We start from the raw sequence: 27,016 nt of genomic DNA, 5'->3' as shown, positions 1-27,016 counted from the left end.
GTTTTTCCCCATTCAGTATAATGTTGGCTATGGGTTTGTCATATATGGGTTGTATCATTTTTAGGTAAGTCCCGTCTATGCCTATTTTCTTAAGCGTTCTTATCATAAAAGTGTGCTGAATTTTGTCAAATGCTTTTTCTGCATCTTTGAGAGGACCATATGGTCTTCGTTTTTGCTTGTATATATATGGTGAATTACATTTATAGATTTGCGTATGTTGAACCATCCCTGCATCTCTGGGATAAAGCCCACTTGGTCATGATGGATTATTTTTTAATAAGTACCTGAATTCGGTTTGCTAGGATTTTCTTGAGAATTTTTGCATCTGTATTCATAAGGGATATTGGTCTGTAGTTTTCTTTTTTGTTGCGTCCTTTCCTGGTTTCAGGGTCAGGGTGTTGCTGGCATCATAAAACATGTTTGAGGGGATTCCTTCTTTCTCAGTGTTGTGGAATTTTGTAGGATAGGCGCCAGTTCTTTGTAAGTCTGGTAAAATTTGGGTATGAAACCATCTGGTCCCGGATTTTTCCTTTTAGGATGGTTTTTTATTGCTGCTTCAATTTCAGTACTTGATATTGATCTGTTCGGGAATTCTGTGTCTTCCTTATTAAGCCTAGGGAGGCTGTGTGTTTCTAAGAATTTGTCCATTTCCTCTACATTTTCAAGTTTATGTGCATAGATGTTTTCATAGTATTCATAGATGATATTTTGTATTTCCATGGCATCAGTTGTAATTTCTCCTTTTTCATTCCTGATGGAGCTTATTAGAGTCCTTTCTTTTCTGCTTCTCATTAATCTAGCAAGAGGCTTGTGAATTTTGTTTATTTTTTCAAAGAACCAACTTTTAGTTTCATTAATCTTCTATGTAGTTTTTTTATTGTCAGTTTCATTTAGTTCTGCTCCAATCTTTGTTATTTCTTTTCTTCTGCTGGATTTCGGTTTGGTTTTTTTCATCCTTTCCAGTTCTTTGAGATGATACATTAGATTGTTTATTTGACAACATACAGAATGGGAGAAAGTATTCCCATGTTCCACATCTGATAAAGGGCTGATAAGTAGAATCTATATAGAACTCAGGAAAATCAGCAAGACTAAAATCAAACAACCCTATCAAAAAGTGGGCAAAGGATATGAACAGAAACTTTTCAAAAGAAGATAGACTAATGGCCAACAAACATATGAACAAATGCTCAGCATCTCTAATCATTAGGGAAATGCAAATCAAAACCACAATGAGATATCACTTATCTCCAGTGAGAATGGCCTTTACAAAAAAGTTTCAAAATAATAAATGTTGGTGTGGATATAGAGAGATAGGAACACTCAGACACTGCTGGTGGGACTGCAAAATAGTACAACCTCTGTGGAAAGTAATATGGAGATACCTCACAGAGCTACAAGTAGAACTACCTACCATTTGATCCAGCAGTCCCATTACTGGGCATCTACCCAAAAGAACAAAAGACATTCTATATAAAAGACATCTGTACTAGAATGTTTATGGCAGCACAATTCACATTTGCAAAGATGTGGAAACAACCCAAGTGTCCATTAATACATGAGTGGATTAATAAAATGTGATTTATGTATACCATGGAGTTCTACTCAGCCATAAAAAACAATGGTGGTCTAGCACCTCTTGTATTTTCCTGGATAGAGCTGGAACCCATTCTACTAAGTGAAGTATCCCAAGAATGGATAAAGAAGTACCACATGAACTCACCATCAAATTGGTATTAACTGATCAACACTTAAGTGCACATATGGTAGTAACATTAATCAGGTGTCGGGCAGGTGGGAGGGGATTAGTATGTTCACACTTAATGGGTGAGGTGTATACTGCTAGGGGATGGATATGCTTGAAGCTCTGACTCTGGTGGGGCAAAGGCAATATATGTAACCTAAACATTTGTACGCCCGTAATATGTTGAAATAAGAAAAAAATTTTAAACGTCAAAGATATCAACTGTCAAACTTAGTACTTAAGGAAATTGGACATTTCATACTTAGTAACCTAATAATATCTGAAACCATAAAAAGTCTAGGAGAAAATATAGGAAAAACTCTGCTGGACAGCAACCTAGGCAAAGAATTTATGAGTAAGACCCCAAAGGCAAATACAGCAGCAACAAAAATAAATAAATGGGACTTAATTAAATTGAAAAGTTTCTGCACAGCAAAGGAAATAATCAATAGTGTAAATGTACAACTGACAGAATAGGAGAAACTACTTGCAAAATATACATCTGACAAAGGACTAATATCCAGAATATACAAAGAACTGAAACAAATTGACAAGAAAAAGTGAAATAACCCCATCAAAAAGTAGGCAAAAGACATGAACAGGTTTTTTCCAAAAGATAAAACAAATGGCAAAAAAACACATTAAAAAATGCTCAACATCATTAATCATCAGGGAAATGCAAACTAAAAGTACACCAAGATGCCACCTTTCCCCTATCAGAATGTTTATTATCATAAAATAAAAAAACTCTAGATGTTGGCATGGATGCAGTGAAAAAGAAATGCTTATACACTGTTGATTGAAGTGTAAATTAGTACAACCTCTAAGGAAAACAGTGTGGGATTCCTCTAGGAACTAAAAGTAGATGTACCCTTCAATCCAGCAATCTCACTACTGGGTGTCTACCCAAAGGAAGTGAAATCATTTTACAAAAAAGACATCTACTCCCAAATATTTATTGCAGCAGTATTGACGATAACAAAGATGTGGAATCAGTCTAAGTGCCCATCAACAGATGAGTGGATAAAGAAAATATGGTGTGGGGTGTGTGTGTGTGTGTGTGTGTATGTATTATGGAGTACGACTCAGCCATAGGTATGAAATAATGTCCTTTGAAGCAATGTTGATGGAACTGGAGACCATTATCCTAAGTGAAGTATCTCATAAATGGAAAAATAAACACCACATATTCTCACTAATAGGTCAGAGCTAAACGATGGTTATATATGGTCATAAAGTGGTGTAATGGACATTGGAAACTGAGAATGGGGAGGCTGGGAGGAGGGGAGTGAGGGTTAAAAATTTACCTGTCTATTAATTTACTAGACTTCAAACTATACTAAGGCTGTGGTTATTAAATCAGCTTGGTATTGGCACAAGAACAGAGACATAGACCAGTGGAATAGAACTGAGAATCCAGATAGAAAACCATCTTTATATAGCCATCTAATCTTTGACAAAGCAGACAAAAACATACACTGGGAAAATGATTCCTTATTCAATAAATGGTGCTGGGAAAACTGGATAGCCAAATGTAGAAGACTTAAACAGGACCTACACCTTTCACCTCTCACAAAAATCAAATCATGGTGGATAACAGACTTAAACCTAAGGTGTGAAACTATTAGAATTCCAGAAGAAAATGTGGGAAAAACTCTTATAGACATTGGCCTAAGCAAAAAATTTATGAAGAAGACCCCAAAGGCAATCACAGCAACAAAAATAAATAAATGGGACCTGATCAAATTAAAAAGCTTCTGCACAGCCAAAGAAACTATCACAAGGGCAAACAGACAACCTACAGAATGGGAAAAAATTTTCACATGCTACTCATCCGATAAAGGGCTGATAACTAGAATCTATTTAGAACTCAGGAAAATCAGCAAGAAAAAATCAAACAACCCTACCAAAAAGTGGGCAAAGGACATGCATAGAAACTTTTCAAGAGAAGACAGAACAATGGCCAACAAACATATGAAAAAATGCTCAACATCTCTAATCATCAGGGAAATGCAAATAAAAACCACAATGAGATATCACTTATCTCCAGTGAGAATGGCCTTTATCAAAAAGTACCGAAACAATAAATGTTGGTGTGGATGCGGAGACATAGGAACACTCATACACTACTGGTGGCACTGCAAACTAGTGCAACCTCTGTGGAAAGCAATATGAAGATACCTTAAACAGATACAAGTAGACCTACCATTTGATCTAGCAATCCCATTATTGGGCATCAACCCAAAAGAACAGAAGACATTCTGTAAAAAAGACATCTGCACTGAAATGTTTATAGCAGCACAATTCACAATTGCAAAGATGTGGAAACAACCCAAGTGTCCATCAATACATGAGTGCACTAATAAAATGTGGTATATGTATACCATGGAGTACTTACTCAGCTATAAGAAACAATGCTGATATACAAGCTCCTCTTGTATTTTTCTGGATAGAACTGGAACACAGGCTCCTCTTGTATTTTCATGGATAGAGCTGGAACCTATTCTACTAAGTGAAGTATTCCAAGAATGGAAAATTAAACGCCACATGTACCCACCATCAAATTGGTTTCACTGATCATCACCTAAGAGCACATTTAGGAATAACATTAATCGGGTGTCGGGCAGATGTGGGGGTGGAGGGCATGGGTATATGCATACATAGTGAGTGCAGTGCGCACTGTCTATGGGATGGATACACTTGAAACTCTGATTTGGGTGGGGGAAGGCAAGGGCAATATACGTAACCTAAACTTTTTTACCCCCATAATATGCTGAAATAAAAAACATAAATAAAATAAATAATTCTAAAATAAATAACACTAAATGAATATGAAAGTTAAAAAGAAAGGTAAGCTTTTTTGCTTTTATAAATCTTTGAATTATTTTGGCTGAATAATGACTATTTTATGTTATAGGAAAAAAAAAAAGAGTAAACTTACTCTTACCATATGATCCAGCAGTCACACTCCTTAGTATTTACCCAAAGGATCTGAAAACTTACATCCACACAAAAACCTACACATGAATGTTTATATCAGTCTTATTCATAATTGCCAAAACTTGGAAGCAACCAAGATAATCTTCAATAGTGAATGGATAAATAAACTGGGGAATATCCAGGGAAAGGAAAATTATTCACTGCTAAAAAGAAATGAGCTATCAAGCCATGGGGGGCATGGAGGAACCTTAAATGCAGTTTATTAAATGAAAGCACCAATCTGAAAAGGCTGTATACTATATGATTCCAACTATATGACACTCTGGAAAAGGCAAAACTTTGGAGAGAGTAAAAAGATCGGTGGTTGCCAGGGATTGGGGAGAGAGGTAGGAGTCAGGGATTTTTAGGGCAGTGAAACTATCCTTTATAATAGTACGATGGCAGGATGGCAGATACATATCATTATGCATTTGTCAAAACCCATAGAATGTCCAACACTTAGAGTGAACCCTAACGTAAACCACTGACATTAGGTGAGAATGTGGCCATATAGATTCACCGATTGTAATAAATGTGCCACTCTGGTGAGTGATTTTGGTAGTGGGGGAGGCTATGCATGTGGGGGGGGGGGATAGGTGGTATATGGAAAATCTCTGTACTTTTCACTCAATGTTGCTGTGAACCTAAAAGTACTCTCAGGATAAAGTCTATTAATAAACAAAATTTACCTATCAGGTTCAATGTACACCATTTTGGTGACCAGTACACTAAAAGCCCTGACTTCAGCATTGTACATTTCATCCATGTAACAACATTTGTACCTCCGTAATCTTTTGAAATTGAAAAATAAAACCTTTTAAAAAATGTCTAGAGTACATAAGTTCAGAAACAACAATTTTAGAGCAATCAGATTATCTATGGTATTTAAAGCTGTAGGACTTGATTAGATGACCATTCCCATTCCTAAACCTTTGTATAGTGAAATTCAGTGGTCAACACACCTCACACAGCACTTCCAGACAGCCAACCATCAATGGACCAAAAACATGTCACGTGAAATTTTGAGACCAAACTAAACAACATACAAAAGGAACTTGGAAGAAACACTGGTTTCAGCAGAAGAAAATGGTGATTGCTGACTTCAGAGACAAATGAAGAAACAATTAGGAAACAGAGTATACCAACCCAAAAAGCTTCAGAAAATTAAAAAGGGGATAACTGGAATATACTTGGTGCTGGGATTAAAGGTATAAGCCACTGTGCCTAGCCTGGTCAAATTTTAAAGTTATCAATAAGATCCATAGGAATATCCTTTTAGAACCTTTTTGTATGAACATTTAAATCTTTTATTGGAGATTACAAACACTCAATGTGAAGCTTTCCGATTATAACAACACTCCTTGTTATACATACACTTTACAAAAAAAAAAACTATGAACAGGATTATGCTTTAAATTTGCACTTAGAGCATTTTTTTCATGAAAAATTAAGTCCCTGTGCAAATGTTGAATGATAGTGATTGATAAAAATTTCTTAAAATATACACTTGGATTTTTAAAATTCTATATGACAAAACCCAGAGGAAGTCTTTAGTGCTTCTTAGTTTTTGCTTCTGCATCATAACAAATCCATTTTCAACAATTGAGATTTGGTGCTAACCCACATATAAAACATTTGAAATGAAAGTAGCAAAGTATTTGTATTAATCTTAATTAGCCATGCATTCTTGTAAAATATGATGCTTGAAAATTACCTAAAATTAGAGTTTCTAGGCCGGGCGCGGTGGCTCACGCCTGTAATCCTAGCCCTCTGGGAGGCCGAGGCGGGTGGATCGCTCGAGGTCAGGAGTTCAAGACCAGCCTGAGCGAGACCCCGTCTCTACTAAAAATAGAAATAAATTATCTGGCCAACTAAAATATATATAGAAAAAATTAGCCGGGCATGGTGGCGCATGCTTGTAATCCCAGCTACTCGGGAGGCTGAGGCAGTAGGATCGCTTAAAGCCCAGGAGTTTGAGGTTGCTGTGAGCTAGGCTGATGCCACGGCACTCACTCTAGCCTGGGCAACAAAGTGAGACTCTGTCTCAAAAAAAAAAAAAAAAAAAAAAAATTAGAGTTTCTAAATTATAGCAAGATCTAACAGAATACTAACATTGTGACTGCCTGCTTCAGTGTTCTCCTTCCACGTTACCATGTATTGGGAACTGTGTTAGCCTGCTGTCTTCTAGTGCTAATTAATATTTTTAATAGATAAATGTTTATACTTTCATTGGAATAAAGCAATTGATTTGCTAAAATTCAAGTATAATTTCATTGGTGATCCTGACTAAATATGCCTTATATTTCCTTGTAAGAATCACAATCCTTAACATAACTCCCAGCATATATAACAGGCAGTTAGTTCTATTATTGAGTTGAATAGCATATCCAAAGCTTCATAGTTTTATCCATTTTGCTAAACTTTTGTAGACTAAGTGGACTAGAGACTTAAAAGGGCTAAAAACTACTTTGCTACTGGGGAAAAATTGGAAGAGGGAGTAGTGTAGTCCATGCATTTCTTAATCAGTTTACATTTTTGACGTACATTGCTAGGCACCTGGGATATAAACATAAACAAGACAACACTTTGCTCCCTAGGAGTGCAGAGTCTAGAATTAAGTAGTAAACACAGAAACATAATATTATACAGCCCTAATACAGGTGATGATGGCTCTGAAGAGGGATGTATTGGCTGGCCAGCTGAAGGCTACCTGACAACAGAGTAATGGTTTTTCCTTACAGTGCTAGAAAAGACATTCCAATGTGCCAGTTCTTATATCTTTCTCTGGCTGCCCATGTATTGGGCTTTCAGACTAGATTGAAAAGTTCTCTCAAAATTTGATGCATCTGAAGTCTAAAATGACATTTTTTATCGTTAACAGGGATATTTGTTACTGAAAGTAGCAGTTATTTTTAAGAGTTAGTAAATCTACTTGAGAAGAATGACTTAGTGCAGCCCCTGAATGTAAAATAAAATAATCAAATTAGTTTTAGGCCAGTAACCTCCTCCTGAGGTATGGCCAGTAAACCATAGAAAAATTGAAATTTTTTGAAAACCTGATTCTTTAAAAAGTTTTCTTTTCTTTTCTTTTTTTTTTAATTTCAGCTCTTCATGGGGGTACAAAAGCTCAGGTTATATACATTGTCCGTGTCCCGACCATCCCCCTGAGTCAGAGCCTCAAGCGTGTCCATTCTCCAGACAGTGCGCCTGGCACTCACCATGTAGTCATACCTCCATCCCCTCCCCCCCCACCTCCCTAGTCAGCACCTTCAAGCATGGCCATTCCCCAGACGGTGTGCAACGCACTCATCATGTAGGCATACACCCATCCCCTCCCCCCACCCCGCATCTCAGTCTGATATCCAATTGGTATCCTTCCCCGATGTGCATTTAGGTGGTGATCAGGGAAACCAATTTTCTGGTGAGTACATGTGATGCTTGTTTTTCCATTCTTGGGATACTTCACTTAATATAATGGGTTCCAACTCTCTCCAGGAGAATCAAAGAGATATCGTATCACTGTTATTTCTTATAGCTGAGTAATACTCCATGGTATACATATACCACAGTTTACTAATCCATTCGTGGATTGATGGGCACTTGGGTTGTTTCCACATCTTTGCGATTGTGAATTGTGCTGCTATAAACATTCAGGTACAGCTGTCTTTGTTATAGAATGACTTTTGTTCTTCTGGGTATATGCCCAATAATGGGATTGCTGGATCGAATGGTAGGTCTACTTGAATCTGTTTAAGGTATCTCCATAATGCTTTCCACAGGGGTTGCACTAGTTTGCATTCCCACCAGCAGTGTATGAGTGTTCCTGTCTCTCTGCATCCACGCCAACGTGTGTTGTTTTGGGATTTTTTGATAAAGGCCATTCTCACCGGAGTTAAGTGGTATCTCATTGTGGTTTTGATTTGCATTTCCCTGATGACTAGGGATGTTGAGCATTTTTTCTTTTTTTTTTTTTTTTTTTTAATATATTTTTTTTTATTTCAGCTCATCATGGGGGTACATAAGTTCAGATCACATACATTGTCCCTGTCCCGCCCATCCCCCCGAGTCAGAGTCCCAAGCGCGTCCGCTCCCACTCTCCAGACAGTGCGCCTGGCACTCGCCATGTATTCATACCTCGATCCCCTCCCCCCCCACCTCCCCGGGTCTGCACCCTCAAGCATGACCATTCCCCAGAGGGTGCGCAATGCACTCGTCATGTAGGCATACACCCATCCCCTCCCCCCACCCCCCCATCCCAGTCTGATATCCAATTGGTATCCTTCCCTGATGTACATTTAGGTGATGATCAGGGAAACCAGTTTTCTGGTGAGTACATGTGATGCTTGTTTTTCCATTCTTTGGATACTTCACTTAGTATAATGGGTTCCAGCTCTCTCCAGGAGAACCAAAGAGATGTCGTATCATCGTTATTTCTTATAGCTGAGTAGTACTCCATGGTATACATATACCACAGTTTACTAATCCATTCGTGGATCAATGGGCACTTGGGTTGTTTCCACATCTTTGCGATTGTGAATTGTGCTGCTATAAACATTCGGGTACAGGTGTCTTTGTTAAAAAATGACTTTTGTTCTTCTGGGTATATGCCCAATAATGGAATTGCTGGATCAAATGGTAGGTCTACTTGAATCTGTTTAAGGTATCTCCATATTGCTTTCCATAGGGGTTGCACTAGTTTGCATTCCCACCAGCAGTGTATGAGTGTTCCTGTCTCTCCGCATCCACGCCAACACGTGTTGTTTTGGGATTTTTTGATAAAGGCCATTCTCACCGGAGTTAAGTGGTATCTCATTGTGGTTTTGATTTGCATTTCCCTGATGATTAGGGATGTTGAGCATTTTTTGATACGTTTTTTGGCCATTCTTATGTCTTCTTTTGAAAAATTTCTATTCATGTCCTTTGCCCATTTTTTGATAGGATTGTTTGATTTTTTCTTGCTGATTTTCCTGAGTTCTAAATAGATTCTTGTTATCAGTCTTTTATCTGATGTGTAGTATGCAAAAATTTTTTCCCATTCTGTAGGCTGTCTGTTTATTTTCGTGACTGTTTCTTTGGCTGTGCAGAAGCTTTTTAATTTAATCAGGTCCCATTCGTTTATTTTTGTTGTTGCTGCAATTGCCTTAGGGGTTTTCTTCATAAATTCTTTGCCTAGACCAACGTCTGTGAGAGTCTTTCCTACATTTTCTTCTAGAATTCTAATCGTTTCCCATTTAAGGTTTAAATCTGTTATCCACCGTGATTTGATTTTTGTGAGAGGTGAAATCTGTGGGTCCTGTTTCAGTCTTCTACATGTGGCTATCCAGTTTTCCCAGCACCATTTATTGAATAGGGACTCTTGTCCCCAGAGTATTTTTTTGTCTATTTTGTCAAAGATTAGATGATTATATGAGGATGGTTTTATATTTGGGTTTTCTGTTCTGTTCCACTGGTCTGTGTCCCTGCCCTTGTGCCAATACCAAGCAGTTTTAAGCACCACAGCTTTGTAGTATAGTTTGAAGTCTGGCAAATCAATACCTCCCATTTTGTTTTTATTGCTTAAGATTGCTTTTGCTATACGGGGTCTTCTCTGTTTCCATACAAAGTGTATAATTATTTTTTCTAAGTCTGTTAAAAATGATGTTGGTAATTTAATAGGAATTGCATTGAATCTATAGATTACTTTGGGTAGTATAGACATTTTAACGATGTTAATTCTTCCAATCCATGAGCATGGTATGGATTTCCACTTATTTACGTGTTCTGCAATTTCCTTCCTTAGCGTTTCATAGTTCTCTTTATAGAGGTCCTTTACCTCTTTAGTTAAATATATTCCTAGATATTTTATTTTCTTTGTTGCTATTTTGAAAGGTATTGAGTCCTTAATTTGGTTCTCCAATTGAATGGTATTGGCATATATGAATGCCTCTGATTTGTGTGTATTGACTTTGTAACCTGAGACATTACTGAATTCGTTAATTAATTCCAGGAGTCTCTTGGTTGAGTCCTTGGGGTTTTCCAGATACAACATCATATCATCAGCGAAGAGTGAGAGTTTGATCTCTTCTGTCCCTATTTGGACACCTTTGATTCTGCTCTCTTGTCTGATAGCATTTTTTCATATGTTTGTTAGCCATTCTTATATCTTCTTTTGAAAAATTTCTATTCATGTCATTTGCCCACTTTTTGATGGGATTGTTTGATTTTTTCTTGCTGATTTTCCCCTATTTTATATATGAACTTTTGTGCATATACAGTCTATATGATGATTTACCCAGCTGGTTGGGACTTGATTTTTTTTATATTAAATATATATCATAAGAGCATACAGTCCCATGAATGAACATTAATACTTAATAATAATTAGGTAATACTGGTAATAATACACATGGATATTTAATAATAAGCAAATATAGTTAGGGAGACATTTAAATTAATACTTAATTTTACTTCACTTTTATTTAGGGTTAAATGATGTATTTGGAAAAGAAATGAAACCATTGTACTGCCACAACTATTCTTACTTGTGTGATGTGGAGTTGTTCAACAAATGAGTGTTGTCCCACACCTCTAGAGTCCAAAAGGAAGTAGGATGGTAAACTCATTGTTGAGTTCACCAACACCAGGCACTGAATGTTTGTGAACTCACCATTCTTCCTGGCCAGTGTTTACTTTTAAGTGTGAATGACTTTTCTATAATAAGTAATTATAAAGAAGAGTGACAATTAATAATAAGCATACCAATTATAAATAACAGTTATCAGCCACTTACCATATGATAGGTAACATGCCGAGTTAATCTGCTCAAACCCTGTGAGGTTGAGTTAGGCACAAAATTTTATACTCACTTTACAGATAAGGAATACACTGCTGCTAAGTGTGAGTCAAGATTCAAAACCAGGGGTTGAAGGGGGCCTCAGGATAGCTGACTAGAGATACCCAGCATTTGCCTTTCCACAAAGAAAGACCAAACCAGTGAGTATATAACCAAACACTGAATAGAGGATCTAAGAGAGAGAGAACACTGGAATTCATCAGGGAAGTGACAGGAAATCTCTGTGGCACAGGAGAGGGAAGCAAAGTGGCTTGTCCAGCCAAACTGGGATTGGCTCAGAGCCAGGAAGAGATCCCTGCTGTGAGGCAAAGGTAACTGAGAGATCCCCAGCACTCCACATTCCCATGGTAGATTTTCACAGTCCTAGCCATAGGAGACCCCTTGGCCCTCGCAGTCCTTGACATTAGCCTAGGGAACTATATAGAGTCCATTTGACTGCATTGTTTGAGATACGGCATTCATGCTGAGTACCACACTGTCTCTGAGATTCAAGCAGCTGCAGCACAGCATCATTTTGAGAGCCCAGCTTCCATCAGACTACATTCTGCCCTGGGGCCCAACAGCCCCTATATGTCCACATCTATGGAGCCCCACTGACATCCCCAGATATCTACTCAGATAGCTCTAGCATCACAATGCCAGCTGGACCCAGCATTGTGGCTAGATTTCTAGCACTGTGGCCCAGGCAATGTCCTATATTCTGGGTAATAGACAGTGTAGCATAACAGGGAGGCTGCCTCTGGGACAGAGGGAGCTGAAGTATGTGCTCCCCAGAGCCTAAGAGCCACCTGCCTGGGGCCACTGCCACTGATAGCAACAGGGCCACTACATTTCTGCATGTACCTACAGAGGGCCTAGGGATCCACATGCCATCCCAGAGCCTGAAGACAGGTCTGCCTTGCCCACTGCTGCCAGTTCCCAAGCATACCATCCAGGGTAGTAAGGACCAAACTACCTCACCCATCATGAGCAGTGCCCACACATGCCTTCCAGGCCCTGGATATTGATCAGTTTCACCTACCACTGCTGGTGCCTGTGCACATCATCTGGGGGCCAGAGGACAGGCCTACCCTACAGCTATTACCAACACATACTGTTCAAGGGCCTGAGGATTGACCCTCTGAGCCTACCACTGCCATGGCCAGTTCCCTCAGGTGCCACTCAGGGGCCCAATGACCTGCCTGACCCACCACCAGGGCCCACGTACACTGCAAGGAGGGCCAAGGGACCAGCTTGCCTGGCATTCTCATTCTTCACAAAGCCTTGCCACAGCCTCTGCTAACAACCACAGCCTAAGCCACTAAGGAACTGATAAATGCCATGAGTATAGATAAATCATTCAGAGACTACACTTCTCCACCCACCCAGAATCTAAGGCAAAGCACCCTACCCGACCAACACTATAGCTACATCTCTAAGAAAAAGGCTTTTCCTGTGAAAAGCAATCCATAAAATAGAAGTGACTGTTACATCAGATGTACAGATATCACTGTTAGGACACAAGAAAAAGCAAGAAAACAAGACACCTCCAAGGAAACACAATAATTCTCCAGTAACAGCTCCTAGAAAAGGAAATATATGAAATCTCTGAAAAAATAATTCAGAATAATGATATTAAAGAAATTCAATGAAACACAAGAGAACACAGATAATAAGAAATTAGGAAAGCAGTTTATGAGTTGAATGAGAAGTTTTACAAAGAGAGACAATAAAAAACAATCAAGCAGAAATCCTGCAACTTAAGAATTTAATGAATGAAATAAAAATATGATCAAGGGCTTCAGCAACACACTAGATCAAATGAATGGATTTCTGAACTTGATGACAGGTCTTTTGAGATAACCCAGTCAGACAAACATACACAAAAATAATAAAAAAGAATAAAGAAAGCCTACATTATATATGAACACCATAAAGCAAATAAATATTCGAATCATGGGAGTGTCAGAAGAAGAGAAAGACAAAGGCATAGAAAACATTTTAATGAAATGAGAGCTGAAAATTCCCCAAGTATTGCAAGATATAAATCTACATACAGGAAGCTCAAATCTTCCCAAACAGAGTCAACCCAATAAGGCCTTCTGTTAGGCACATTATAGTCAAACTGTCAAAAGTCAAAGACAATTCTAAAAACAAGGGAAAAAGCATCAAATCACATATAAGATAATCCCCTTAGACTAACAAAGGATTTTTTTTAGCAGAAACCATATAAGCTAAGAGAGAATGGGATGTTATATTGAAAATGATGAAAGAAAAAACTCTCAGTCAAGAATAACTATATCCATCAAAGCTATTTTTCATAAATGAAGGAGAAATAATGTTTTTCCCAAATAAGCAAAAACAGGAAATCTATTACCACTAGACTAGCCCAACAAGAAATGTTTAAGGGAGTCCTACATCTGGAAGTGAAAGGACATTATCTGGCATCATGAAAACACCCAAAAGTATAAAACTTACTGGTAGAATAGGTAGATGGAAAGGAATCAAATGTTGCCACTACAAAAAAACACTAAATCATAAGGATAAACAATAAAAGAGGAAAAAGGAACAAAGGATATACAAAACAATCAGAAAATAATAAAATGAAAGGAGCAGCTCCTCACCTATCAGTAACAACCTTGAATGTAAATATTAATAGTTTAAATTTTCCACTTAAAATATATATGCTAGCTGAATGGGTAAAAAAAAAAAAAAACAAAAAACAAGACTCAACTATATGCTCACTTCACTTGTACAGACACACATAGACTGAAAATGAAAGGATGGGAAAAAATATTCCACACAAGTGGAAACAAAAAGCATGCCAGGAGTAGCTATACTTATGTCAGACAAAATATAGACAAGGTTATATATTATTATATAATGATAAACGCATCCATTCAAGAAGAGAACATAGCAGTTGTAAGTATATATGCACCCAATACTGGAGCACCCAGATATATAAAGAAAATATTATTAGAACTAAAGAAATCTATAGACCCAAATACATTAATAGATGGGGACTTCAACACCTCACTTTCAGCATTGGACAGACTATCTAGACAGAAAATAAAGAAACATCAGACTTAATTTGTACTATAAAACAAATTGACCTAAGAGACATTGACAGAATATTCACCAGCTGAAGAATACACATTTTTCTTATCAGCACATGGAACTTCTCTAGGATAGATCATAGGTTAGGCCATAAAACAAGTCTCAATAAATTTTTAAAAATCAAAATCATATCAAGTATCTTCTAAGACCATAATAGAATAAAACAAGAAATCAATAATAAGAGGAACTTTGGAAACTGTACAAATACATGGAAATTAAATGACATGCTCCTGAGCAACCACTGGGTTAATAAAGAAATTAAGAAGGTAATTGTAAGATTTCTTGAAACAAATGAAAACAACATACCTAACCCTATCAGATACAGCAAAAGCAATGCTAAGAGGGAATTTTGTGGCAATAAACACCTATGCCAAAAAAGTAGAAAGATTTCAAATAAACCACCTAATGATGCATCTCAAGGAACTAGCAAAGCAAGAACAAACCAAACCCAAAATTAGTAGAAGCAAATAAATAATAAAGATCAGAGCAGAACTGAACAAAATAAAGGCCAAAAAATAATGCAAAGATCAATAAAATGAAAGTTTGGTTTTTTGAAAAGATAAAATCGATAAACCTCTAACTAGACAAACAAATCAAGAATAACCATTCTACTAAGTGAAGTACCCCAAGTATGGAAAAATAAGCACCACATGTACTCACCATCAAATTGGTTTCACTGATCATCACCTAAGAGCACATTCAGGAATAACATTAATCGGGTGTCGGGCAGATGTGGGGGCAGGGAGAGGATGGCTGTATATATACATAATGAGTGCGATGTGCACCGTCTGGGGGAGGGACATGCTTGAAGCTCTGACTTGGGTCAGGGGGACAAAGGCAATATATGTAACCTAAACTTATGTACCCCCATAATATGCTGAAATAATAATAAAATGAAAAAATAAATAAAAATCAGAAACAAGAAAGGAAACATTACAACTGATACCACAGAAAGTTGAAGGATCGTTAGAGACTATTACGAACGTTGATACACTATTAAATTACAAAACGTAGAGGAAATGGAGAAATTCCTGTACACACACAACCTACCAAGATTGAGCCAGCAAGAAATAGAAAACCTGAAAAGAGTGATAACAAATGAAATTAAATTGGTAATAAAAAGTCTCTCAACAAAGAAAATCCCAGGACTGTATAATGATGGCTTTATTGCTGAATTCTACCAAACTTATAAAGAAGAACGAGAATCAGTTCTCAAACTATTCCAAACAATTGAAGAAGAGGGGATTTTTCTTAACTCATTCTTTGAGATCAACATTATACTGATACCAAATCAGGCAAGGACATAACAAAAAAAGAAAACTATATGCCAATATCACTAATGAACATAGACACAAAAGTCCTCAGCAAAATACTACCAAACCAAATCCAGCAATACATCAAAAAGGTAATACATCATGATCAAGTGGGATTTATTCCAGGGATGCAAATATGGTTCAACATATGCAAATCAACATATGTGATACATCACATCAACATAATTAAGAACAACAACCATATGATCATCTCAGTAGACACAGAAAAAAACTGGAAAAAATTCAACATCCTTTCATGATAAAAACTCTCAACAAATTAGTCATAGAAGGAACATACCAACACAATAAAGGCTATATATGATAAACCATAGCTAACACTACACTGAATGGGGGAAAGCTGACAGGCTTTCCTCTAAGACTGGAGCAAGACAAGGATACTCAATGTTCAACTCTTTTGTTCAGCATAGTACTGGATGTCCTAGCCAGAGCAATCAGGAAAGAGAAAGAAATAAAAGACATGTAAATGGGGAAGGAGTGAGTCAAATTGTCTTTCTTTGCAGATGATACTATCTTATATATAGAAAAACCTAAAGACTAAAAATGTAATAAATGCATTCAGTAAAGCTGCAGAATATGAAATTGGCATTCAAAAATCAGTAGTGTTTCTATATACCCATAACAAATTAGGTGAAAAAGAAATAAAGCAATTAATCCCATTTACAGTTGCTACAAAACTAAAATACCCAGGAATAAATTTAGCCAAGGAGGTGAAATATCCCTACAATGAAAACTACAAAACATTGTTGGAAAAAATTGCAGAGGACACAAACAAATGGAAAGATGTCCTGTGATCAAGGATCGGAAGAATTAATAATGTTAAAATAACCATACTACCAAAAGCAATCTACAGATTCAATGCAATCCCTATCAAAATACCGATGATACTCTTCACAGAAATAAAAAAAATAAATCTAAAATTTGGAACCACAAAAGACCCATAATGGCCATAGTAACACTGAGCGAAAAGAACAAAACTGGAGACACCACAATACCTAATTTCAAAATATGCTACAAAGCTAGAGTAGCCAAAACAGCATGGTATTGGTGTAAAAACAGATGTGCAGACCAATGGAATAGAATACAGAAACCAGTAATAAATCCACGTATTTAAAGCCAACTGATTTTTCAATAGAGGCTCCAAGAACATACATTGGGGAAAGGACATCTTCTCATTAAATGTTGCTAGGAAAATTGGATATTCATATGCAGAAGAATGAAACTAGATCACTGTCTCTCACCATATGCAAAAATCAACTCAGGATGGATTAAAGACTTAAATGTAAGACCCAAAACTATAAAACTGCTTGAAGAAAATAAAGGGGAAACACTTCAGGACATTGGTCTAGGCAAAGATTTTGTGGTTAAGACCTTAAAAGCACAGGCAACAAAAACAAAAATGGACAAATGAGACTATATTAAACCAAAAATCTTCTGCACAGTAAAGGAGACAATCAACAGAGTGAAGAGACAGCCTATAGAATGGAAGATAATATTTGCAAACTATTCATCCAATAAGTAACTCAATGCAATAGGAAAACACCAAATAGTCCCATTGAAAAGTAACAAAATATCTGAAGAGGCATTTCTCAAAAGAAGATATGCAAATGACCACCAGGCATATGATTATCACTAATCACATCACCAATCATCAGGGAAACACAAAAGCACAATGAGATATCATTGCACCCCAGTTAGAATGGCTATTATCATAAAGACAAAAAACAACAAATGCTGGCAAGGATGAGGAGCAAGGGAAACTCTTACACACTGTTGGTGGAAATAAATTAGTACAGCCATTATGGAAAACAGTATGGAGGTTTCTCAGAAAACTAAAAGTAGAATTACCATACAATCCAGCAATTCCACTACTTGGTATTTATCCAAAAGAAAGAAAATCAGTTTACCAAAGGGATAACGGCACCCTCATGTTTATCACAGCATTATTCACAATAGCAAAGATAAGGAATCACCCTCAGTGTCCATCAGCAGATGAATAGATAAAGAAAATGTAGCATATATACATATATATGCACATAATAGAATATATACATACTAGAATATATACATAACATATATAATAGAATATTATATATATGCATAGTATATGTTGCATATATACATAGTAGAATACTATTCAGCCATAAAAAAGAAAGAATGAAATCCTGTCATTTGCAGCAATGTGGATGGAATTGGAGGTCATTGTGTTAAGTGAAATAAACTATGCACAGAAAGACAAATATCACATGTTCTCACTCATTCTTGGGAGCTAAAAACATGGATCTCATGGAAGTAGAGACTAGACTGATAGTTACCAGAGGATGGGAAGGTTGGAGTTGTGGTGATGAAGAGAAGTTGGTTAATGGGTATGAACATACAGTTAGAAGGAAAGAATAAGTTCTAGTGTTCAATAGCACAGTAGAATGGCTGTAGTTAATAATTTATTGTACATTTCAACATAGCTAGAAGAGAAGATTTGAAATGTTCCCAGTACAAAGATGTGATAAATGTTTGAGGTGATTAATATCCTAAATATCCTGATTTGATCATTATACATTGTGTGCATGTATCAAAATATCACATGTACCACATACATTTGTGCAAATATTATGTATCAATAAAAAACTTTTTTAAAGATTCAAAACTGGTATCCTGACTTTTGCACTTAGCTTCCTTAACTACTATATCATACTGATTCCCACTATATAATCTGAGCCTCACAATAACTTTGTGAGGAAGATAAGATAGGCTCATATCTCAATTTTACAATTCAGGAAAATGTCTCTTGGAGAGATTAAGCAATTTCTCTGAAGTTTCACAGCATTTGAGTGGTGTGGCCAGTATTAGAATCTGCTTCTTCAGACTTTAGCTAGCAGGAAAGGAACAGCATGGAGAGATGTTTGGGAGGGAGCCCGTTTTCACTAAAGGGATCCAATGTGGAAAGCCTGAAGAAGCTGAATTAGGCGGCTCAAAAGGTGGTACAGTGTGTGGAGAAGACAGTACCAAAGCAAAAATCCAGTAGCCGGCACCCATTGTGATTTGGCTGGTACTCTGAGCTGGAGAGGCTCAAGTTTGAATACAGACTTTGTTGCCACCTTGCTGTGTGATACTCAGCAAGTCACTTTCCTACTCTAGGCCTTAGTTGCCTTCATCAAATGTTAATGACACTTATCTAACAAGATCATCAGAATCAAATGAGATCATGAATGTAAGAGATATAGCAGACTGCCTAGCATATAGAAGGTGCTTAATAAAATTTAGTTTCTTCCCTGGAAGAGTGAATTTTTCTTTCTTTCTTTTCATAGCATTTATCTAGCCGACAGAGTGTACAGCAGAGCACATCCCAGGTAAGCAGCGTACTCAGGCCTCCCAGTATTTCCCCTCAACTCTCTCTTTTAAGAGATCACAACATGTGAATGTACCTGGAAATGACAGACAGCAATGACTTATTGATTCTGTGGTGTCTTTATCCAAGGAGGTTTGAACTTCAAACAGATTTGGCCAGTCTCCATTTCTCTGTGCAAATTTGCATAAGCACAATTAAAAGAAAATAGACTGAGACTAAAATGAATCAGCTTGGGAGAAAATAAGAACGTTACTAACATTTAGAATGATAACTATTACCATCTTACAGTGTAAATCAAGTGCATCAGGGTCATGATGGCATCTCTAAGAAATGACTTTGAAAATAGTCCCTGAAGAATTTAGATGTTTGTGACCTGGTGGACATTTTGAGTTCACTTCTAAGTTGGAATTAGTGTTCCCGTATTTCCTTCACTGTTTATTTCTCCCAGCTGTTTGCTTGCCCACCTTAACCTAAGTCTGTCAACATAGTAACCCCTACTAGCTGAGAAATCATCTTTAGTCTCTCTCTTAAATAATTCCCTTCAACAATGTGAGGAGAGTTAGTAATTTAGTTTCTAATTTTTAAGGATCAATATAATAACTAAAATAGAAGTCATTGTTTTTTGCTTTTGTCATTAGGTAGATACAATGCGCCCACGTCATGGGGAAACCTGTCGGATGCCAGTGCCACATCACTTCTTCCTCAGCCTAAAGAGTTTCACCTACAATACCATTGGAGAAGATACCGATGTCTTCTTTTCCTTATATGACATGAGAGAAGGCAAGCAGATAAGGTAAGAGCCACTGTAAGTTCTGGTGAGGTTGAGACTCTTTGTTAGGATAATATGGGTCATAGGCATTTGTGGCTTTCAGAGAAGATAAATGCTCAGAGGAAGGAAAACAAGATAAAGTAACCTTGTCTTGTTAGGTAAGAGTTTGGCCCCAATTTCCAGTGTACCCTTAAGTCATCTAAACCATACCATGTGTGGCCCTGCTTTTTTATTCCTATTTCCATAGGAAAGCTCAAAATTGAGTCTTGGCTATCACCACCTCACAGAGAGAAAAGGATGCATCTATTTAATGCCAGAGAAAAGGAATGGGAAAAACATAGAACAAAGCAAATGCAACAGAGATGCCCAGCCCCAGTGTACAGAAAGTGTTTGGCCCTGGCTTGCTATATGTGGGAGAAAGGGTTCACAGGGAAAGAGCCTGATTGTGTCCCATCTGGCAGCCCAATGAGGGGGAGAGGATCTTCTGGGCAGAAGAGAAGGCTAGCATACCTTTGTCTTTCTCTTTGCCTTGGAATGAAGGATAGGCAAAAAAAGAGACTGACGTATAGTAGACTATTTATCTTGGCAGAGTAACAAGGCCCTGCTTTCTGCCTTGAGAAAGGATAGGGAAGAATTAAGGAGACTTTCTGGGCTTCCCTTTCTTTAGAGGCCAGCAAGGCTCTGACAGTGTGAGATGACTTTTGTAGCTAAAATGAAATTTAACAGAGTCCAGCTGTTTCTCTGTGATCATCTTTTAAGTGGGACAGAAAGAAAATAAATCTTGGGTTTCTTTTATCTTGCTTGGAAACTTCCTATGTTAGGAGTGCTTTGTGGGTTTTGTTTGTTTTTTTACTTAAAATTTGAAAACAGCTCTTTCACTTTTTCAATTGCATGTGTTAACTGAAGAAATAATGAGGTTCATAATTTGGAAAAGAGAGCTTTATTTCTCATACAGGGTTGTAGCCTGCAGGTGGCCATTCCAGCAGTCTGGAAAGCAAGGCCCCCCAGCCACAAGCCAGGAACATGTGCTTTGAGGCAGGGACAATAGGAACAGAAATTTATACTGAACAGAAAAATACATATTTAACAAGTTATAGGAGGAGCCATGAATATTTATGAAAAGAGAAGCCTGTGTCTGTGCAGTGGAGCTTTCTGCCCTTTTATGGGGTCCGTGTTCAGAGATGACTGCCCTCTGTGGCAAAAGGATGAATCAAGGACACAAAACCCCTCTCTGTTTAAAACCACTGCATGGTTGGTGGTCTTTTTCAGAAAAGAATGCTAGTCTGGCCCTTAGGAAAAAAAAGCCTGATGGCCATTAGCAAGGGAGGGGGTAAAAGGATGCATGTCTCACCTCCCATCCTGTCATGGCTTGGAATTCAGTTTTAAGGTTTCTTTGGGGTCCCATTGGCCAAGAGGGGGTCCTTTCAGTCAATAGGGGTTTGCTTAGGATTTTATTTTAGTTCACACGTTACATGTGGGAAAATTAAAAATGGAAGTTATAACAATGCAAAAGAAAAACAGTTAATTTACATGCTCCACAATGCTTCTGATCTTGACAAAATAAATTAAAGTACTGTGCTTCACTTTGGCCTAGAAATAAAATGATGCACCCATCGATCAAGGCATATGAGTTTTCCTTATCATCAGTGGCTCCTACTGTGTGCCCTTAGGAAAGCTGTTATAGAGAAGGTAGTAGTGGTATTGATGGCAGCTACAGCACACAAGCAAGACTACAGGCTAGGGCTGCATAGATATAGATTCTTGCTTCTCTTATTTATCTACTAGACCGGAAATTTGTATTCTTGATTATTTATTTTGTGTGTAAGAATCCTTTCTTCAAGCTAAATTTCATGAGAAAGTTCAATATATGAAACAGATAAAATAGACCTATTCCATTATTGAAGGGAAGGGGGAGATAACAGGAATCTCAGTATGCCTGTACCCAGTGGAATTGCTGAAAGTCTGTGGGTTGCAGTTTGAAAACCAGAGCACACCACTTTGTCATCTTTGAGCACAGGGACTGTCTTCTCTCTGCATAATCCCAGCACCTCACACAGTGCTTGTGCCCAGTACATGCTTTGTTAGGTTTACTGAGCAGAGAATATCCAAGCCTAGCAGAACCACTCCACTGCTCTGGTGTGTAAGCTGTGGGGGATCATCAATGCAGCAGTTACTCTATCTTTGGAGTTATTGTTTACAATGTAGTTTCAAGAAACTATAAAGCATTTTAAAAGGAGAATTTTTTTAAAAATTTTGTGGAGTTGCTGGAAATGTTTAGGTTATTAAAAACGTCTTAGATATTAGAGAGAACTATACCACCTTCCCATTCAATTAAGAAAATCATAAAATTTTTAGTTGAAAATATCATCTACTTTCTTTAAAGAGTGAACTAATAAGCAGAATTTTATGTATAGATCTAAAATTGATAAATTTTTGTTTCTTCTTTCTGTTACGATCTGTATAGTTGTAAAAACCCTCAAAAAGTTTAGGTCATTGAACTGGTATTATCAGAGAATTCTGCTTTTATTGTGGTTAAGTGTTAAACTGGTCATATATTACTGTCTTGAAGCAGTTATCAGAAATCATTAAGGGCCGATCGTGGTGGCTCACGCCTGTAATCCTAGCACTTTGAGAGGCCCAGGTGAGAGGATTGCTTGAGCTCAGGAGATCAAGACCAGCCTGAGCAAGAGCAAGATCCAATATCTACTAAAAATAGAAAAAAAAAATTAGGCATCATGGTACACACCTATAGTCCGAGGTACTGGGGAGGCTGAGGCAAGAGGATCACTTGAGCCCAGGAGTTAGAGGTTGCTGTGAGCTAGGCTGATTCCACAGCACTCTAGCCTGGGCAACAGGGTGAAACTCTGTCTCAAAAAAAAAAAAAAAAAAAGACAGAAAGAAAGAAAGGAAAAAGAAAAGATATCACTGAGGTGTGCAGAGTATTGAACAGAGGAATTGGTTTAATTGTGTTTTCTCATCAGAACACCTAGAGTGCTGTATTTCCAATCAAATATTGCTAGTTTAGTCTCCAATTAAATGGTGTTGGTCTAATATTCAGTACTGCCAAGACACTCACACCTCTGTGCCAAAGAGTGCATGTGAGCAGGTAGAGAAGATTAAAGAAAAGAGCAGATAGTTCTCCATTAAAGTCTCCTTGCTGATTCCACAGGCAAACCTAAAGGGACTAAAATGAATGATATATTGCAAACCTACATAGTGCATCCTGATATTGCTGACTGGTGAGTATTAGATGATCTCCAGAAGGGAAGAAGCAGCAGCTGGCAGATCCTTGGTAGCTCTAGCTAGCTTTTTTGATATTTCATCATTCAGAACAGAATCATAAATATTTAGCCATGAAATCTGAAGTCTCCAACTGAGACCTTTCCTCTGAGCTTCAGCCCTCGTTTCCTTTTTCCTGCCAGACTCGGATGTCCCTCAAACATTTCTCCCTCAACATACCTAAAGTGAATCTATTTTCTTTGCTTCACACATATACTTCTGCCTGTGTTCTTTAAATCAGATGAAAGGCATTATCATTTGCTCAGAGACCCATATCTGAAACCTTTGAGTTATCTGAGGCTCCTCCCTTTCTATCTCCTCTCATTTAATCACTGTGTCCTGTCAAATTTTACCTGCTAAATATCAGTCGAATCACCACTCCCACTCCATCCCCATTGTCATCTAAGATCCTTCACATTTCTTCCCGAACAGATTTCCTGGTTCTACTGTCTTCCCACCATGAGTTATTCTCCACACCACCACCAAACTTATCTTCTCAAAATGCAAGCTAGTAGGGTCAGCTCCCATTTATCCTAATGTACTTGCTACGTAGCATGGCATAAAAGGCCTGACATATGATCCTGCCTATTTCTCCTACCTTGTTTTATGCATATTATTTCACCTCAGTGACTTATTTGGTTATCTCTAAACATGTCTTGTTGTTTTATGCCTCTCTACCTTTTATGACTTGATAAACTTCTGTCCATTCTTTAAAACTCAACTTTATGAAACCTTCCTCAATATTCATGGTTAAAATCAATTCCTGAGACTTCATTTTGCACATGATGATGATGACACTCTCTACTTAGTTTTATCCCATTACTAGATACTATATTGTTATAGTGTACGTGCATAAAGATTTCCCCCACTAGAATGGGAACTTCCTTAGATGTCTCTTCCCTGTGCTAAGCATAAGACTTGGGACATTGGAACATTAAATAAATATTTATTGAATAAATAAATAAATGCATCTATAAAATAAATACCAATTACCCATGAATCAAGAAATTTCATTTAATTTAATAATTTAGCAAGCATTTAATAAATTGGCAAGCATTTACTGAGGGTCTGTCATTTGTGGGCCTTTATAATACCTGCTAGGGATCTATAGATTAAAAAGAAATGTCCCTATCCCTGAGGTAAGGACATGGCAAGGCATGGTAGTATTCCCAAAAGATGTCAAATATTTTGTCCCTGATTTTATGTACCAAACAAGCTGACTGAAAAAGTCAAATGGGAAGATATGTTAACTGACATATGGCCAGACTTTAAACACAATAAGAAGGCAGGAAAGAAGAAGATCACTGAGGGACAGAGAAGCCAGAAATGGCTTTTGGAGAAAATGATAGCTGAGTTAAGGAGCGGCCAGGATCAAGAATAGGGTTTTAATTCATTTGTTCAACAAATATTTATTAAGCATCTATCAGGTATTGTGATAGGTTCTAGGGATACCAAAGTGAGCGAGAGAAATATGTAGATTCTAGGGATACTGAGGTGGGCAACACAGATATCTTATCTTCTTGGAGCTTATGGTCTAATAGAGAGACCAATATTAAACACATGATCACGTAAATAAGTATGTAGTTTAAAAGTTGTGGTAAGTACTATAAAGGAAAATTGTGAAGGGTGCTGTGAAGAATCTCATGTAGATTAGTGTAAGGGAAAGTTCTGGCATTCAAGCTAAGCCCTGAAATATAAGTAAGAAAAAAAAAAGTAGGTAATGTGATCTACACAGAAGGTCTAGAGGCAGGGAAAAACTTGGTATATACAGAGAACTGAGAGGTGATCAGTGTAGCTGGAATGTAGTGAGTGAGATAAGAAGAGAATGTTACAAAGGCAATTGAAGAAATAGGCTGGGGCCAGATTATATAGGGCCTCATAGCCATCAGAGGACTTTGGATTTTACAGTAAGTTCAAGAAGAGAAGATATTCAAGCATGAAAAACAGCGAAAGAAAAAGGTCATGAGTCAGAAACAGTAAGGACAGCAGTATATGTGTTCAGGAAAATGGCAGAGGCTATTAGAGCTAGTAAAATGTTTGTGTTCACAATAAACTTTGGGGCCTGAACCTGTTATTTATACTTGTTTGACTGCTCACAGTCCCTTGAACACTGAAAGAACTCAATAAATATTTGATCAGAAAACAAAAGCTAGAGATAGGCTCATAGACCTAGAAGTACAAATATAAGAATCTAGGACTAGAAGAAGAGAGAGTGAAAAGGATAGGAAAAAAATATTCTGAGAAATAATAATTGAAAATCCCAAATTTGTTTAAAAACATTTTATGCCCAGGAAGTTCAATGAACCTCAAGTGGGATAAATATGAAAATATCAATACCTAGACATATCATAGACTATCACAAGGCAAAAATAGAAATTGTTGAAAGCAGCAAGAGAAAAATGACTCATCATGTGCAAGAGAACAACAGTACAAATAATGGCTGACTTCTTATCAGAAACAATGGAAGGCATAAGGAAGCCTAATGATATAGTCAATGGGTGAAAAAACAAACTATCAACCATGAATTTCTATATTCAGTAAAACTACCTTGAGAAATGGTGACCGTTACCTCACACCAAATACAAAAATTAACTCAAAATTGTTGAAAGACTGAAATGTAAGAGCTAAAACTAGGGGAGGGGGCAGAGCAAGATGGCCAGATAGAAACCTTCAGCGATCGTCCCTCTGCACAAACACCAAATTCAACAACTGTCCACCCAAGTAATAACCTTCAGAAGAACCAAAAATCAGGTGAGCAACACTACTACCTGGTTTTAACATTAGATCCAGGAAAGAGGCACTGAGGAGGGCAGAAAAGAAAAGTCTTGCATTGCCTATGCCATCACTCCCCATCCACTGGCAATGTCATATCCGCATGCTGAGTGGAGAGAGAATCTGTGTGCCCAGGGGAGGGAGAATGAAGTGATTATGGTAATTTGCATTGAAACTTAGGGATACTTGGCATAGGGGAACACAGCACAGGGAAGAAATCTACCGGTGCCCACAGAGGGAGCATTTAGACCAGCCTGGCCAGAGAGAAATCCTCTATCCTGAGACCCAAGTTTTGGCTAGCCCCACCACCAGCTGAGAAAAAGTGGCCTGGACTCTGGACTAAATTCACAAGGCAGGTGGGCCACAAAAGCTATAGTCCTTGGGCAATTCCTGCAGGTGTGCTGGCTCGCAGCCAGTGGACTTAGGGCACACGTGACCCAGTGAGACACTAAGAATGACAGCCAGGCCAGTGCCAATGTCACCCCTCCCCCAACTACAGGCAGTGCTGCTCAGGGAGTCTTCTTCTACTTGGGGAAAGAAAAGGGAAGAGTTCAGAGGACTTTGTTTTACAACTTGAGTACCAGCTCAGCCACAGTAAAATAAAGTACCAGGCAGACTCCTGAAGCCCCTGAGTCCATGCCTTAGTTCCTGGAAGGCATTTCTGGACCAACCCTAGGCAAGAAGGAAACCTGCTACCCTAAAGAGAACCCAGTCCTAGCAGGATTCAACACCTACTGACTAAAGAGCTCTTGGGCTTTGAATAAATATCAGAGGTAGCCAGGCAACAGTCACTATGGGCTTTCGGTAAGACTGGGCTGGCTTCAGGTGTGCTATGGTGCTGGTGGGGACAAGGGAGTATTCATGTCAT

The 27,016-nt window shown here is 37.8% G+C and overlaps 1 protein-coding gene across 1 annotated transcript in view; it reads left to right on the top strand.

Annotated features, from left to right (window-relative positions):
- The window catches only part of DOCK3 (dedicator of cytokinesis 3), a 351,565-nt gene that overhangs the window by 122,959 nt on the left and 201,590 nt on the right, over window positions 1–27,016 (top strand). Inside the window, exons 7-8 of the mRNA XM_045530466.1 lie at window positions 19,288–19,329; window positions 19,967–20,121. Of these exons, the coding sequence (XP_045386422.1) occupies window positions 19,288–19,329; window positions 19,967–20,121 (197 nt within the window). The remainder of the gene's footprint in view (window positions 1–19,287; window positions 19,330–19,966; window positions 20,122–27,016) is intronic.

Source organism: Lemur catta, chromosome 18 (genome assembly GCF_020740605.2).
Source record: "Lemur catta isolate mLemCat1 chromosome 18, mLemCat1.pri, whole genome shotgun sequence".
In the NCBI taxonomy this organism is placed as follows: domain Eukaryota; kingdom Metazoa; phylum Chordata; class Mammalia; order Primates; family Lemuridae; genus Lemur; species Lemur catta.
The sequence above is the reverse complement of the archived record's forward strand: the minus strand, read 5'-3'. Positions and strand labels throughout refer to the sequence as shown.